Below are 18,640 nucleotides of genomic sequence, written 5' to 3'. Positions count from 1 at the left end.
AAAAACAGGATGTATAGTGCAATTAAATAAATCTGGGTGAGATGAACTGTCAGGGATGGATAAATGAGATGGAGGTGCAGCAATGCAAAGACCAGAGCAGGGTTTCTTGATGGAGTTGTGCTAAGATGGATTGAGAATCACAACGAAACCAAACAATGAAACCAAAGACAATACACTGTAATAAAGTGCTACAGTGCTCATGTAAATTGGGTGAGAAAAAACTGTCAGGGATCGATCGATGAGATGGGGGTGCAGCAATGTAAGAACCAGAGCAGTGTTTCTTGTTGGAATTGTGCTGAGATGGATTGAGAATCACAACGAAACCAAAAACATACAATGTAATAAAGTCTGCAATTGAGGCCCATTTTCCCCTGAGACCTGCGCCTTCCATTGGCAATGCAAAAAATAGTTCAATCAGCATTCACATCTGGGTGAAATGACTCTGCAGTAGAAGTGAGTATTTATCAGCTCCACTGGTGTGAAAGCATCACCTGACTCTGACACATCCCCAGTCTCTCTGCATTATCATCCTCCTCCTCCTCCTCCTCCTCCTCCTCCTTTGTCGATGCTGTCCACCTCTACTCCCAGTGCCTCCATGTTCTCTTATTCAACTGCCCAATAATTACAGGGCTTTCTCTTCTCCAGCCTCCCCTCAATATTTCTACACCACACAGGGTTAACGTGGTAGGCCACTGTGTTAGCTCCTCCGAAGGGAATCTGTGCCCTGTGAGCTACGCCAGAGCAATCTTGCCATCTCCCTGATGTATGGAGTATTCTCAGCAAGTTTGTAATGTGACTTATCTTGGCCTCAAGCTCATAATTAAAGCACATGAATCAAATACAGAGTAGAGGAAGCCAGGTGTCACTGATACATTATGGATTTTTACTATTTCTGTTTTTAAATTTTTTTCGTCTACATCCATTTTGGAGGAATAGCTCCTTCTCTGACCGTTGCCATTGTCTCTTGGCCTGGGGAGGATGTAGACAACCATGAGAGCCACAGCAGCCACGTCTTTTTACCTGAAGACAAGTATGTTCACTGGGCAGGTCTTATACCCAAAGATCTAACACTCAATACTAAACAGTGTGTTGAAGTCACTATATTACACTCATAAACATAGTGGGAATGCCAGTTACACTGATTCAGATGGCCAACAAAGTCACTGCAGGGAATTGAGTGAATAATATTTGTATTCATGTCTCAAAGTTGTTGTTTGTTTGTTTGTTTGTTTTTTTAATTCATTTGAAAATTAATTTAAAGTTATCATCCATTTTCTTTTATATACTTATATATATATATACTTTATTGTGAGATACAAGACAAACAACATAGTGGACATACATCAGTGTAATTCAGGTGTAGTATGGATGGTGATTGTAATAGTGCATTAATAAAGAAAGAAATTAAAGAATAATGATAGTAACATTGGTCATAATAATAACAGTATAAATGGTATTAAGGATAACAGTTGTGATAGCATTAGCTAGACGGCAAACATAACATAACTCGATAATAACAGTAATAATTCTCAAAATGAGAAAGAAAAATTGGAACAATAAGAACAAAGGATGAAAGAAGGAAGAGGGAGCGGAGGATGGGTGTTTAAATGGAATTTTGAAGAGAAAGAAAACAAATGAGTAAATGAAGCTGTGAGAACGGGGGAAAAATATCATCCATTTTTGTCAACCAACAGTCCAAAGCAAATATTAAAAGTAGCAACAAAAAGCATTTTTCATATTTAAAAAGATGAAAACATATCACATGTCACATTTTTGTTTGATTTAACCAATCAAGTAATTATCAAAATTGTGGTTGTGAATTTCCTAACGTAATAACCAACCGCCAACCAATTGATTGCCCCCGTGTCCAGCTCAGGTGTAAATGAGGGTGGCTCTAGTTGACAGGTGGGGAGATTATGTGTGGATCTTTGTGCTTTTGCCAGGATCTGGGTGTCACATCGGAGCATGAATGGAGACTTTGTGCCATCATCAGTGGTCGACTGAGACTGCAGCCGGGCTGTCATGGATTTGAGTGGGCCTGTAAGAGCACTGGATGTGTAAAGAGAAACTATTCTGTTTTCTATAGCCGGGGCCACTTGTGATCACCATGCTACAAATCATGTTGTTATCTTTGTTGTGTGTTCTGGTGTTCTCTGAAAAACCAACTGGGGAACAGCTATGAATAGTTGGGGTTGAAGAAGCTGAAAAAGGGAGGTGGTGGTGGGGGGGGGGGCATCGTCTTCTTGTTGCCAGAAAGTGATTCTGCTTCTCTTGTAACGGCACTAAATAGAAAGAGCTTGTCTGCTCTGCCAGCACACAACACAGAGGGGTCTTTGTAATTCTGATCAGTCCTCATTACTGCTCCAACTCTGTAGAATCACAGGCCTTCGTGTTCGATGGATACATCTGCTCAGTTGGAAGATACTGCAGATCAACCTCTAATTAGATGCTACTAACTGCAGAATTAAATGTTTGTTTGTCCTCAGCTGAGTGGACACCCCCTGATATACCACTATAGGAAATATCTGAGCTCCACATGAGTCAAGTATGCGTCTACTTGTTTTCTCACCACGTGATGCTCTGTCGGTGTCCTGCTCTACTGAATAATCATGTGCAGCAGGACAGTCTTTGTCCCCTGATGATGGATTGTTTAGATTGTCAGCAACATCTGCACCTGAATTAACAATGTGACAATTTGATGGTGTCCCATCGGGACAAATGAATTGTTCTGCTGGTTTGTTCGTATGAGTAATTTGATTGGCGACGCTCTTTGTCGATTTCACGCCTGTGTTTCTCTCAGCACAGGTGGGCATCATTTCCTTTTTGTCCCTCGACGTGCTATTCACAGCTGTGTGTGGACTGGAGTATGGTCGTGGACTGTGTTGTGATCATGATACAGGTTCCTATGACATCATTGGATCAAGAGGTGAGAGGCCACCAAGCTACTCATCCTGCCAGGCCAGTCACAGCTGTCAAAGTGTTGACCGTGGTCAAAGTCAGAGATACAGACACTGTCTAGCCTGACTCCGCCCACTTACACGCTTCCACTCAATTTTCAGCCAAGAGACGCTGTAGGTGGAAGGTAGAGAGACTCCATTCTCCCTGGAACAAGTCATAAGCTGTTTAATTAGGGTAGAAATTCTCGCCTTGTTCCTGTTTAAAGGGCAACTTCGGATATTTTCAGCCTGGGCCCTGTTTTCATATGTTTTTCTGTATATGTGAGTGATGGATAATACTTTTATTGAGGTCGCTGCAGTATTGAGCCGGGCAGGCAGCCTGCAGCCCAGCTACGGGGCAAGTGGCTCCCGTCAAAGTTCGCCCTATAAACGGGCATTTTTTTCACACTGACAGGCTCAGATAGTTACAATGAGTGTCTGACAACATACTAGAAAGGAGAAATGAACGGATGTCTCTACCTTTAGCACGTCTCTTCTTCTTCTGACTGGCAGTAGTCATCCTGGTCAAAGTGGTCACAGCAGACCCTGTGGTCGGCACGGCAACGGCGCAGTGCATCGACAAGAATGTCAGCATCCATTTGTAGCACAGCTAACTGTTAGCCCTAACTTGTGAAAGCTCTGTGAAAGCTGCGCGAAGAGCAGCCCAACATTTTACAATTTGTAAATTCTCCGGTCGTCTCTCTTCACCTCAGTCAGGTAGCCTAATAGTATTCCCCACCGGTGTTTTGCCGCGAGTTATCGCGAGATTTCAGAACGAGATTTCTGGCGTGGTGAGATTTGGACACAGATCACAGCAAACAGCAACCTCCAGCTAAAGGTAGAGACATATACGTTCATTTCTCCTTTCTAGTATGTTGTGGGACACTCATTGTAACTATCTGAGCCTGTCAGTTTGAAAAAAATGCCCGTTTATAGGGCGAACTTTAACGGGAGCCACTTGCCCGGTTAAAGAGCGTTAGCTGGGCTGCAGGCTGCCTGCCCGGCTCAATACTGCAGCCACCTCAATAATTGTATTATCCATCACTCACATATACAGAAAAACATATGAAAACAGGGCCCAGGTTGAAAAAAACCGAAGTTGCCCAGGTTATCATTGACGAGGTTATGCGCTAAGTTTGAAGTTGTAGTTCAGTTCAGCCGTGGAGATGGATGTTTGCGAAGCCATTTGTTCTGTTGTGGCAACTCTGCTGTCCTTGATGGACATCCAGCACACATTGTGTTCCAGCCAGTTCCAGCCGGTTCCAGCGCATGATGTCACAACCAAACGTTTGTTTGGGTAAAGGCAGATCTAACAGTTTTAAAATTTAAAGGGGACATATTATGGAAATATCCCTAGGTTGAAATCCATGTGGTTTCATGAACTGTTCCCTCGGTTGTATTCCAGTGATGTAACTAGGATTGGAATTTGCATAATCCCACCCCTACCTGGGATTTAAAGGGACAGGCACTGAAACCAGCCGTTCTGAACAGGGCTGTTTTGAGAGGATGAAAAGAGCTGTGATCCTTGGGGTATTTTTGATCAAAGCATCACAGACATGTCTTTAAGACACCTGGAAACTATTTTTAATTTGTGGAAAGGGGTCATAATATGTCTCCTTTAACAGAGTATCCACCTACCAGGAGTGAATATCTCTCGATGGAGAGTGGTCAGTCTCTTTGCACAAATGAAATGAAGTCCAAGCAACTGGTTGGGACCAGGCTTTATCACCACAAAGTGGGCAGAGAGCATGCTGAAGTTGAAGTACTTCAGGAACAGGTGTATGGGGAGGCAAGGACTCAGAACCACCCACTTCCAGCCCTCAGGAGAAGAAGAACCTGGGCAGATCAGATCAGATCAGAGCACCCGGTGAAGGACGGACAAAAGTTACAGGTACATTATACCATGGAACTAGGGGTGGGCGATATGACGATATTAAATCGTGAAGGATTAGAGCGTGTAGACGATCTGCCAAAGTGCAGAGATCGTAGGATCGTCTGGGGCACCTTTTATGTTGCAAGAGTGCATTTTATTAGAGTATGTTTACTTGCACATGTTGGCAAAACTGCAACTATTTAAATGGGCTCTATGCACAGCTCCACTACTTCCTGAATTTCTGAAAGGCAGCTCCCAAACTGATTAATCCAGGTGTGTCTGATCATTGTGACTACTCAGACACACCTGGATTAATCAGTTTGTCTAATAATGCAAGACAGGAAATAAAGGAGCTGCCTTAAGTTCAGGAAGTAGTGGAGCTGTGCATAGAGCCCATAAAAATTTGTTTAGAAAGGCTCTTTGACGTAAATTGTCTGTTTTTCAATTTTAGATTTAAGATCGTGATAGAATCGAGATCGTTATTTTATTTTTCAAAAACCGTGATATGATATTTTTGCCATATCGCCCACCCCTACATGGAACTTGTAAGGGTTCAAAGGGATGACTGAACAGGAGTGACACTTCCAGTAAACCTGCACATCTGGGGGATGAGGGCGGACCCACTCTGGAGGTTTGTGTAGAGAGATGCACACACTGATATGGTGCGAGACTGCACTTAGCCAGGTGAGATACAAACATCATGACAAGGTCCTCAGAGCAGCGGCTGACATGTTGGAGCAAGAGAAAGAGGAGAAAGTGTCAGACGCACATGAGACCAGCACCTTCCATATAGGTCATCAACAAGGGGGAGCAGTCCAGGAAGAGCCTCCACTGTCAGTGTGATGAAGGTGGACCTGTTGTCATCTAGATGTAATGATCCATGAGATCCAATGAGATTTTTTCTGTAGCAGTCTTTAGATTTTGGATTTTCTGCTGCTGTAAAATTTAAAGGTTTTCCCTTGAAGCAGCACAACAACACTGTCCGTCCCTCTCTTCTGTAACACCCTGAGCATGGAGAATGAGGATGCTGTCTTCTTTCTCTCTTCTGTTCACAAGTGTTCACCTCCCTTCAGGCTGAAATATTAATGGATGATTTTTATTCTGGAGTGAGGAAGGTGACCTTCACGCATGTGTGTGTCCACAGAGAGACTGAGATTCCACTTTCCATCACCTGCCTATTTTTAACAGGATATTTTTATACATGCCTATAAATCTGATGTATATTATTTTCTTCGTGTTTATCTCCCCAAAGTCAGACTTTGAAGTTTGGAAGTGAACTGTAGGCTAAGAGAAGAGACTTAACCCGGCCTGTCTTAAAACATTGTTTTCAGTGAGCGAGGCTGGCGAATGAAGCCTTAAGTAAGATTAAAAAGTTTCTGCCTCAGGATTCAGGTGTGAGTTATGAACAAAAAATGGATCAAAGGGAAAGAAAAGCTCAGAGTGAAACAGAAGATTTTGGAACAAGAAAAAAGAGCCCCATAATTGTATTAAATATAAAAATACATCTTGTTTTCTGTGCACACTGGACTGTTTTTGTTCTAGTATATTTTTGTGCTTGAGACGCACCACCTGGACCTGGAGATGTGTCCAGCTCCCTCTCTCCGCCTTTGTTCCCAAGACGTGAGTGACAGCTCTTACGAAGGCGAGCGTAGCCCCAGACCTTGCTTTTACACCCCTCCCTCTGCCCCGGGTTCCTGCCTCTCTCTCAGAAAAAGTGCTGGATGCCTGTGAATATGATGAATGTTGACAGCGCGAGGAGGAAGGAGGGAGCACCGCTGCTCCCACTTGCTCCATCAGCTTCAGCAAGGCTAATGTTTTCTGGCAGGGCTTGGTCAGGTGGCGTGATGGGACAGTTCATGGTGGCATGGTCCTGACAGCACAGTGGACGTGCCCAAGGCTTTTTTTTTTTTTCATTTAAACAAGCCTTTAGTGTTGAAGCAGAGCTCACTGTAGATTTCTTTTGGGGGGGAGGGGCTTGGCTGTCGGAGCATTAATGCTCTTCATTTTTAATCCTAATGGATCTTTAATTCTTCACTTTTAATCTACAGAGTTTGGACTTTTCTGGCCCTTTAGGTCTTAAGTGTTTCCTGTGTCATATCTTTCTGGAGGTTTCAGCTCATACACTATAGATAGACCTACTCTATTATTTCCCAGACTGTATAAAATTCAGATTCTTCCATTCTGTTGATTGCAGTTGATACTCAGACACATTAAATGTAGGAATCTCCCTGTACACAAAGTAATGTTTACATTCCTTATGGTCAGACAAATGTGTTGCATGCATTTCCTTCCATATAAGACACTTACAAAATTGATGCTTAAAACTTCCCTTGAGTCAGGAATAGCATAACAAACAGGTAGTTTCCTGCATCCTCATGCACACGCTATATACAAACTATACAGGGGATTTGCTCATGATAACATTCCCTCATGAAGACATTGCTCTATTGTGCAACTAGTGGTCAAAAACACCACCAAATTGCACAATTAATGGCTTCTTTTTGGTTTCAGTTATTCACATATTATTGTGCCGTGGTATTTAGTAAATGGTTTCTGTCTGCCAGTTGACTCTTACACTCTATTTTACTGTAGTTGTTGGTACATCCGATGGAGTTGGTTTCACTGATTACAGCAACATTGCCATGAGATAATGAGTGTGATGAAATGATGATTGTGAATAGTTACGTGATTGTTTTCCTACCTTTGCAGAAGGTACTGACGTGAGTGGAAACTAATGGCTGTCAAGACAGTGTTAAATCCAACTATATCTGTCGTATGCTGCACTTATTAGTTTATATGCAGTAAAGAAAAATATTCAAAACCACATTTAAATGATCTTTTATCATTATGCTTTTACCATAAGTTGGAAAAAGCATAAAGCATTAAATAATCAGTAGCCATGAATATAACGTTGACCATCTGTCATCTTCCCTGCACGCTTCTTCTACTACATTACAAAATAAACATGACTACAGGAAGTCCTCGTGCATATCTGTACATCAATCCCTAAAAATGGAAACATAAATAAACCAGACAACCCAGAGGACGAAATGTGATGTCGGCCTCAGGTCATCACTGGGTCTCTCGTGCTTTTAAAGCTGAATCTAATGTTAATCTTTATTCCACCCAACAGCAACATGTTTGTGAAGTTTCTTTTGTAACCTGTGATCTTTTAATGTCCCAACAGGTGCTGGGGAGTCTGGGAAAAGCACCATTGTAAAGCAAATGAAGTAAGTTACAGAAGCAAATCCTTTCTTCTTATCTTTTAATATTTAATATTTAAACCTATAAATAGATTTTCCATTTCTCTGAGGTCATGGTGGTAGGCTGTGTGTTGGTTGAGCATTTGAAGAAGATAAACCTGCTGAATTTAACCAAATCTGGTTATATAGAGGAAAATATAAAGTGCAACATGTTACATATGTCTCTCCTTTTTTATGTTTTTCCCTCTCTCCCTCTAGCTGTAGGTGATGAAAGCTTGTTATGAACCATCTTACTTGTCATGTTTCAGGAGCCAAATGTCCTAACTACAAGCAATTAGTGACACTGAGCTTAAAGGGATAGTTCAACATTTTGGCAAATTGGCCCATTGCCATAATCCCTATAGTCATAGCAGTAGGTTCGTTACCTTTATTTGTCGGTGCAAGCTATTTTTAGAATAGCAGAGCAGAGCCGTGAGCTGCTTAGAGCTACGCTACGGAGGCTAATGGGATTTCTTGGTTTTCTTTATCAAACTCATCAAATACACAATCCAACAACTCCAAAACCCCCTGGTGGACAAGTTGTGACCTGCACATTCACCACGCTATGAGATAATAACGGAACTTTACAAGACAGAGTTACTTTCAAGGTAAATTCATGCAAAACCGCTGATGCGTCTTCCCATCGGGGGCAGTTTTTCGGCAAGCAGTCTCTGCATTTGCCTCTAAAACAACTCTGTCTTGTCGTAACGTTCCGTTACGACATCCACGAGAGCGTTTTGGAGTTGTCGGATTGTGTATTTGATTAGTGTGATGAGGGAAACCAAGAAATCCCATGAGCCTCTGTAGCGTAGCTCTGAGCAGCTCGCGGCTCTGCTTCACTGTTCTAAAAACAGTTTACACCGACAATTAAAGGTAACAAACCTACTGCTATGACTATAGTGACTATGGCAATGGGCCAATTTGCCAAAATGTTAAAGTACAAATTAAAACTGAGTAATGCCGCCCACTTGTGAAGGTCATCTTCCTTCCAGAGCCTTTCTAAACCCAAACTAAGCTCTTGCAACTGCTACATGTCTAAATAAGGATATTGCCAATGGGACGGGAGCACCTTTGTGAAGATCATGTCTGGTACTAAATCCTAAATGATATATCACACTCTCCTAAGTCACATTGCAAGTTTTTAAGCAGTACTTTCCCAAGGGCCGCTGTGTTAGGAGCACTCGCCCCCTCCACCAGAGGCTCGGTCCATGATACTTTACGACCTTGGTTGTTATGACAGTGGCCATTGGGGACTGGGGTATCTTGACTCTCTCTCTCTGTGGCTTCACAGCTCCCCTTCACAATGAGCTATTCTTTAGGGCCTGTTTGTAAGTGAGACACTGCCGCAGCTACATCTGATTATTCCCTGCTACCACACTTTGCTGATATTTTCCTCGGCTCAGGCACCGACCGCGAGGCAGATTAAATCAGAAGTTTAAGCTCAGTCGTTTACAATAGTAACCATGTCATTCTTAGATAAGATACATTTGAGTTTCCTCTATGTGGTTTCTAGGGGACGTCATGGCCTCCCCTGTTTGTTCTAGTCTTTTACTGCTCCTAGCTGCAAGAATAGCATGAAGGGTTTCTGAATACAGGACGATGTTGTAATGCCTGTGTATCAGTCTGAACACACACACACACACACACACACACACACACACACACACACACACACACACACACAGGACCCTAAATGGCTTAATTATTCACATTCCTCTGGGCTAGCCAGGCATTGAATCCATTTTTTATGAGCTTGGAGCAGGAACAGTCTGGCTTTTTGAAGGCAGGTTATTAACACGTACAGGCATACAGATAAATCAGCCAGCAAGACTGAAACACTCACAACACTGGCCTGTTATGTAACATTACACATCCAAGCATCCTGTGTGAACACAACATTACAGCAGAGAAAGTTAGGAAGACGTGACTGCTTTCAAAACACCTCAAAATATAGCTGCCATGTATCTGTGAAGCCGCTCCTGTTTGCATCAACACAATTATTTTAAAAGCTGTAGGCGGTTTTACTGTAACAATTGAAGTGAACTCATCTCTGTTTGACTCTCTGTGCACTTTCCTAATGAAGTCTTGATGATTGCATCTCATGACAGGATGCACTCTTGTACATGCACAGACTCTTAGTTTCCTCACTCTCAGGTCCAGAGTGATAATGTTGTGAGAGGTAAACTCAGGATACTGCATCAAATGGATGCTGCAGCATTGAGGCAGCTCCAGTGTGTGTGTGTGTGTGTGTGTGTGTGTGTGTGTGTGTGTGCGTGTGTGCGTGTGTGTGTATTAACCCTACTGCATCATCCTACACAGCATGCTGGTATGATAGATGTGATGCAGAGTGCATAGAATGTGCTTCTCAGGCATTGCACACAAACAGAAAAAGCAGCCTTTTCAAATGTGTATGTGTTGTAGCCAGTGGAACATTTTTGCTCCCGAGTGGCAAAAAAAAAAAATCTCCTTACTGCAGATTTAATGTATACACCTTAATAAATGCTGCATGTTGTTGATATCCACAGAATCATCCATGAGGATGGCTACTCTGAAGACGAGTGTAAGCAGTACCGTGCAGTGGTTTACAGTAATACCATCCAGTCTATTATGGCCATTGTGAAAGCTATGGCCAGTCTCAAGATAGACTACAGCACCCCTTCCAGAGTGGTAAGATGCACACTACACTTAAAAAAATACAATGTTCTATGTAATGTGTCTGTATATCATTACATCACTATGCATTATTTTCACCCCATAGTCTAATATCGGATGGAAGAAGCCTGGTTTGACGGCAAACAAGAAAGACTTATCCCATGCTTAAAACTAGACTGAATAGAGCCTCAGCTTATGCACCAGATACTAACTAACTAAACATACTGTCATAGAGTTTAGAGCATAGACTGTAGAGTTTATTTATTTAGCACACATTTAAATTAAATGGTGCAAGGAGGGAACAAACCCGGTTGGCTTGTACATAAGTTCCACCCCTGTAACAAATTACAGCAAGACAAATTTCAATGGCTAACATAAACATAGGAGAAAAAAAAGAGATAAAGTGCGTACACAATCCATGTTATATGAGCAAAATGAACAGAAATGAGAAAAAACAACTAATAACTAATACTAATGCAAATATGCAGAGATTCACATAAGAGCAGGAAAGCCACAATCAGTGTGTGAGAATGCAGACTTCAGCGGGCTGTATCCATCATGGACAGATCAGGATCTCCCTCAGGCCACAACAGAACAGAGGCTGTTTCATCAACAGCCTCTTAAAGCAAAGTACAACTTCACTGTCCCTGAAGGGAAATGTGTCTCGGGGACAGTGATAACGATCTGGCTGCTCACACGTCTCCGCTGCAGTCCTCTACTCAGGAAAGTGTGATGTCAGTGCAGGTAAAAACCCAAGTTCATCCTTTTCATCTGCATTGAAGTAATAGTTGTAGATGCATCTACTGCTCATTACCTCTCATCACAGAAATTATTGCAGGGCCGTGTTGGGTCAATAACATTGATGAGTCGTGCCGGTGTTTTTAAAACAAATGAGGAATCGTTGCGTGATTTATTTATTTTGCGTGATACATTAACCTATTCACAGCAGCCCTTTGTGTTGGCGGTGAAACTGCAGCAGCTCTCTGAAACACTAATCTGATCCATTTCTGTAGCATGCAGGGGAAACAGCGCTCGTCTTTTACAGACTTCACCTCCTCCATCTTTTACCTGCTCTCTCCTCAGAGCTGTAATAGACTGAGAGGAGGCTGAGAGTGTGTCTAGCAGCAGCAGATAGGCCAATGAGGGCTGTGTTTTTCTTTTTTCAGGAACTGAATTTATTCAAAATTATTGGCAGGACATATTTTAACAGCACACCTCGTTTGCCAGACTATGCAGCCTCAGCAGTGACAAATGAATTCCTTGTTCTGAAGGTTAACATCGAAAGTGAAGTCACAGGCGGCCCCGAATTGTCTGGTTTGTGTTTTTTAAGCAGCTATGGTGTATCATTAGAATGAATATATGTCCCTCCTTTTTGTCTGGAGTAATATTACACTCTGTTCACATTGTTTTGAACAGTTAATGACACTCCAGGGTGAACTTTGATTGGCTTTTGGGACAATATTGACATTTATTATTGGTGAAATGCTTCATCAATTATTCACAACAATTTGCTTAATCCATAATAAAGATAATCATTAACAGCTCTATCTGGCCCAATTAACGTACAGTCAGAGTATTCATTGATACAGAAACAGACCCACCCTGCACACACACACACACACACACACACACACACACACACACACACACACACACAGAGAGACAGACATGAATAAAGACATGCACCACCATCAACAACAATAAGAGCCAGCTTCAGGCCCAGACGCAGCCTGCTGCTCCCTGTGAGCACTCATCAGCCGATGAAGGAGCTGCCACCGAGGTCCAACAGTGTCTGAACTTAATTCCTGTGAAGGAACGTGTGTCAGTGAGATTTTACACTGCAGTTGGCCTGTGTGCTCTGTGAGTGAAGCTGTAATAGAAGGATGGAGGACTCTGCTGCGGTCATTAGAGTGGGGTGGATAGATGTTTCTGTTTTTTTGTTTTTTCTCCTCCCCCCCTCACTGACAAATCTGTCAAATGGCTGTGTGTACGTGACAATACTCTCACACACTCCCACACATGGCAATTAGCGCAGCAGCCTGCCCATTCTTGCACACAGCAGCCCCTGTGGAAATGCATTCGTGTACACACACACACACACACACACACACACACACACACACACACACACACACACACACACACATGTACAGATTGTGCTTGTGTGCACACATGCACAAACATGCATGAAACCAAAGCACGCAGAGTTACACATTATCCAGGATATTGGTTGTTTGCTTTGGTTAAAGGAGCAGAATGATTTCCAACAAACTCCTCACGTTCCCCCAGATTCTCTGGTAGTTGAACAGCTGTATTTAAAGAAAAAAACAGCTGTTTCATTGGTGGTGTGTAAGCTCACCAGCCAGAATAAAACACACAAAATCCGAGTAAACTGGACTGTGAGTGGCAATGGACAAGGCAAATAAATATCAATCAGCTGTTAAAAATATGAAAATGTGGCTGCACTACAAGAGGAGGATAGCTGTAGCAGTTGCATGGCAGGGAAGCTAAATGGATTTCTCCTCAAATGTGACCAACACTCTTATTGCAAGTGATTTTTTATTATTTTTTTATTTTATTTTAACGTTGACTACACAGCCCCTCCTGCAGCCAGATACTGCACAACCACTGCTACGCTGATATATACAGTCAAGTCCAGGGATTAATTACTACTTTTTGTGTTTTTATCATATCTCTCGCCGTGACTAAAGCTCACAGAGAGGATGATTGGTTTCATGCCAACAGGAAAATGGAGTATAGAGAGAGAGAGATGAGCAACATGGCAAACGGCAGGAAATTTAAAACCACAGCCTGTTACAGCAACATAGCACCTTGAGTCACACCAACATATCTCACCTATCGCACTCGGCCCAGACTGGTTTGGCATGGGCTTATTGGAGAATTGGGGGATATCATCATCACGTTATATTGCTACTATCACAACCTTTGCTTCCTTGGCAGTAGTTCACAGACACAGCAATTACTTTGCCTTATGTGTCTAAAACGACCAGGGGATTCTTGCTGTATCATTTCTCACAGCCCAACAGATGATGCACAGGTTGCGCTGATGTACATGACAAATACTGTATATGTTTTTGTTTCACACTCCCACTGTGTAGAGTTTTGCAGTTAAAGGGATAGTTCACCCAAAATTCAAATTTCACTCATTATCTACTCACCCTCATGTCGACTAAGAGCTGTGAGAATTTTCAGAGTCCTCCGTGCCTTCTCTGAGTTACGGGGGGGGTCCGCGCAGCAGTATTTGTCCATATAATGGTTGTCAATGGATACCAACTTTCTTCGTCCAAAAAGACACACCAAAAAACATCCAAATACCTCCATACTGTTCGTCTGTAATGTCCCTCTTGTATTGAAGCCCCGACATGAGAAATTGTTCTGAAAAAAATTTAATAAGTCTATATTTTAAGCTTGTCTGTAGCGGAAGCTCCCAGTGTCTCAGTTCACTGCTCTTCTGGGGGAACAATTTCTCATGTCAGGGCTTCAATACAAGAGGGACATTACAGACGAGCAGTATGGAGGTATTTGGATGTTTTGGTGTGTCTCTTTGGACAAAGAAAGTTGGTATCCATTCACAACCATTATATGGACAAATACTGCTGCCCCCCCCCCATAACTCAGAGAAGGGACGGAGGACTAACATTTTGCATATGGATGTGTTGTCACCGATGCCCTCATTGCAACAACCTGTGTGTCCTTACCGCCCCGTGCAGGACGACGCCCAGCAGCTCTTCGCTCTGTCTGCGGCCGCCGAGGAGCAGGGCGTCCTCCCCGACGACCTGTCCAACGTGATCCGGCGATTGTGGGGTGACAGCGGCATACAGAGCTGCTTCGCCAGGTCGCGAGAATACCAACTCAATGACTCTGCAGCATAGTGAGTGTGAATATGTGTGTGTGTGTGCGTTTTCTTGTGTGATCCTGCGTAGGAATCTAATAAGCGCCGACTATCAGCTTAACAAGGTAATACCTTCCAGCAAATGGGCGAGCTAGATGAAATCTGTGATTTTCAATATCCTGCTCACTTTTGTAATAGCTACTCTGACTTTATCAGCATTGTTCCTACATATCCTCCACTGCTTGTACATCAATCAATAGGCAATCTTCTCTGTAACACACTCCTGTGTTTACCCACTGTAACAGTAGCCAAGTGAGAAACTTCATACCCACCAGATAGATGAGCTCTTTGTCTGCTCGTGCATACCTGCTTGTAATTCATATTTGAAAAACAATTTTGCATAAGAAGCTGCAAGTGAGGCACTGTGCTTTATTATGATTTAAATAAGAATATTAAAAGAACATAAAACAGCTGGAGAGCGACAGTCAAGAGGTATTCTGGTGTTCGTTTGCTTTTTTTTTTTTTCATTGGCTGCGCTGATGACTTTTATGTTGGTGTCACATTGACGGCTGTTTATGTGACTGCTATTAGGGATGCTGTCAGTGTCATGATGGATCTAATGGCATAGAGCTGTCAGTCTCTCCTAAATGAGACTCAGAAAAAGTGTGTGTACTTGAAGTAAACTTCATCCAAATAAGCTTTGTGACACGAGACGATAGTAGAACCCCAAGGTGATCCTTTGGTTTTCAACCCGCAGAAATGTTGTTTTGGATGATCCTAATGACTCTGTCCTCACATTTGGAAATGTTTTGTAAAGGCTGCTTTGATAAGAGGGGAAACAATAGTTTATTTTATCATTTATGGTTTTATTCATCAAAATAAATTATTATTATTCGACATTCATTCATGTCACATCCACTGAAATGCCTGGACATATCTCTTTCTGTCTGTGAAGTGTAGGTTGGCTGGACCACTAAAGCTCCCATCTGGCCTTGGGTGGTTATGCAATGCTTGTGTAAGTGGGGCAAGCTGTGTCAAGCATGGTGAAGATGCTTCCACCCTCCCCTACTGACCAACAGTCTGTCAGAGAATAAGGGACAAAGAAAAAAGGGGCAAAAAGTGGGAAAAGAGAGTTATGAATGAAGAAACGGTGAAAAAGATGAATGCATTTTACGCATTTATCCCATTTTACCCTTTGTGTGTTCTGTCCAAGACCCGGCTTAATGTTCTCTGGCATTTTCTCACAGTTCAAATAACAAAGTCTGCTTCTTTATAAGAGGAAAATCATCTGTACAAATTGATCTCACAGACCTATTGATTGTATTTATAGAAAATAGAAGCAACAGCAAATACTCATCTTTTTCACTATTAGCACGCATCAAATTGACTTAAAACAGAAGTAAGTGATATATTTGTGTTAATATAAGTCTTAAATAGTTATATCTTCCGACAGCAATCACTTACATGTGTTTGGACCGAAACACGGGTCTGTCAGTCACTCTGCTCTGCTCTGAGCTGAGGAGAAAACATTTATCGTATCCTACAGTTTTTATCCAATGAGGAGAGAGAACGGCATGCAGGGCTGTGTGTGCAGCCAAGGGACGCCGTGAATGTGGTGACGTAGGGACGAGGACTGTTATGGTGCGTTCAAGGCAACTCGTAACTCGTGTTTTTCCGACCTGTGAAGTCATAGGACCAGTTCGATCTGGTACGAGTTCACGGGTCGGAAGTTACGAGTGGCCGTTATAGTGACTTTCACAGGTAAAACAGGTCGGAAAAACACGAGTGGGTTGCCTGGAACGCTACAAAGTCGTAAGTTGTGACTTGAAGCTATAAATTACGGTTTCAAAAGCCTACCTGGAACGCAGCATTAGCCAAAACGACCGGATCGCTTACTTCTGCTTTAAGTAGAGCAAAACAGTGAAGAATATGCACGTTGCCATAGAAATCCTCCCACTAAAGATAGGACGTAGTACTAGTGGGTCTGGTGGTAATCCCTTAGGGGTCTCATAGACATTTCAGTCAGCCATTTCACATGATAATTTATTATGACTACAGAGTTGATACTTGGCATCCACACTCTGACCTCATCTCACTCCCCACAAACATACAGCGAGCTCAGCAGAGGCTGGTGTTGTGCTCTAGCACAACTTATAAGAAAATGTATTAAGAATATTAGATGCAGGGGTGCAAACTCATCAGGGGTAAAAAAGGTGACAAGATACCGACCCCCTAGGGGGGTCCGGGGGTATGCTCCCCCGGGGAAATTTAAAAAAAAAAACAACTTTAAAGGTGAATTTACAGTCAATTTTAGCATGAGACTAGGGTCCAGATTTACTCAGGTTTGCACAGCTTTTGCTCCTGTTAAACCTGCACAATCTGTCTCTCTGTTTTGAAACATGTGAAGGGGGTCTTCAGCCTATGCAGGTTTAGCATGAGTAAAAGCTGTGCAAAACTTAGAGAATCTGTCCTTTGATGTCCATCAGATGAACCTTGCAAACCTTGCCTTCAAACTTAATAAAATGTTATACAGACTGATTGGTTCATTTTAAAACATTTATTTATTGATGTAAATGTGTTTTCTGTAGGCTACGTAGGCTATGCTCCGAGGCAGCGCTGCTCTTTCTGTCCAATAACACACATGAAGCTCCGTTGTGAGGCATCTAAGATGCCTCACAACGGAAGCACCATTTATGTTGGGGTTATACCAACTATAAGTAAAGTTATTATTAAGAGGGTTATTGTTATTATTATTATTATTATCAAATTAGTAAAATATCAATACCAAAATATTAATAATTACTATAAAAATTATGAATTGGATTTAATTTTATTAAATCCACCTCGGGGCACCAGACAGCCAATGTACCAAAGTCAGTCTCATAAGGGCGTGCTAACTATTAATATAGAACCTTGTTTAATGATTAAGTTAATAATTATAAACAAAATAACATTATCAATAGCTGCAAAGTTGAAGGATTTAGAAGTTCTACTGCGTAGAGGTTGGCATATTCACTATTGTACAACATTAACAGACGAGTAAAGTTTCAAGAAAGTTTATTGGACACATCTAGAAAATGGAATTACAAAACATGAAACTAAGGCAAGCTACATCCACTATGTACACATGTGTGTGTGTGTGTGTGTGTGTGTTGGTGAGAGTGTATGAATATGTGTGGGTGACCATGTGTCTGTGAGGTGTGAAGTGTGATCTCAGACAATGGAAAAGATGGAGGATGGTTGCTTTGTCCTGAGACTAAGGGAGTTACAACCAAATGGCCTCCAAGATGGCCTCTAAGGCCAACTACATGTGATGTGGGGGAGGTGAACAAAGGTGTGTCCTTTGTTCAACGCTCAAGTTGCATGTTAAACATAAATAAATATGAGACTAGAGCTGACAACAACAAAGCAACAACAACAAAGCTCAAGTATTTTAACTGATTTCAATCAATACATACATTGGCATGGTTGAAGTACTCTATTCTTAGTCAAGGTGCAAGGTAATCCTAACTAGGCCCAGTTACATTACCAAGTCACATGAAGGTGAGAAGATCCGGTGCTGGTGGGGATTCCTGCGGTTGCAGGGTTGCCGGTCCTGTTGCGGTTTGTCAAGTCCCGTGATTGTGTCTTTGTCCAGTGAACTACAGCCGTCCTGGCTGTGTAGTTTGAGTTCCGTTGAGGAGAGTCCTTCTCCTTGCAGGGTTGGTTGGTTGCTCTGCTTGGCGTTGTGGCTCCGTTCCTTGTTGACTCAACTAGCAGACCTTGTGTCGTGCTAGTTGGTTCTTGTTCTTTAATCCGTTGGTAGGCACTCGCGTCGCTGCCACGGGTTGCTCCAGTGTAGGCGTCTGCCTTGTGCAGGCCCCACAGAGGTTTGAGAGCGGTAGCAGTAGCTCCAGGTGAGGAGCTGAGAGGAGCGGCAGCTCCTTCTGAGAATCACCAAGAATAGAGAGCGAAGAGAGAGAGAAGAGAAGGGCACCTTCTCCTTTTATATGGCCTGTGACCTCACAGGTCCTGGGGCCATACCTGACCAATGGGGGGTCAGTAGTGGAGGTTTCACACCTAGGTGCGAAGAGGTGAAGGATTT

The 18,640-nt window shown here is 42.5% G+C and overlaps 1 protein-coding gene across 1 annotated transcript in view; it reads left to right on the top strand.

The window, feature by feature from the left end:
- The window catches only part of gnai2b (guanine nucleotide binding protein (G protein), alpha inhibiting activity polypeptide 2b), an 82,528-nt gene that overhangs the window by 53,067 nt on the left and 10,821 nt on the right, over window positions 1-18,640 (top strand). Inside the window, exons 3-5 of the mRNA XM_085777179.1 lie at window positions 7,997-8,039; window positions 10,577-10,718; window positions 14,435-14,595. Coding sequence (XP_085633305.1) covers window positions 7,997-8,039; window positions 10,577-10,718; window positions 14,435-14,595 — 346 coding nt within the window. The remainder of the gene's footprint in view (window positions 1-7,996; window positions 8,040-10,576; window positions 10,719-14,434; window positions 14,596-18,640) is intronic.

The sequence above is a fragment of the Trachurus japonicus genome, chromosome 5 (genome assembly GCF_045865225.1).
Source record: "Trachurus japonicus isolate A0001 chromosome 5, Traja_1.0".
Classification (NCBI taxonomy): domain Eukaryota; kingdom Metazoa; phylum Chordata; class Actinopteri; order Carangiformes; family Carangidae; genus Trachurus; species Trachurus japonicus.
The sequence above is the reverse complement of the archived record's forward strand: the minus strand, read 5'-3'. Positions and strand labels throughout refer to the sequence as shown.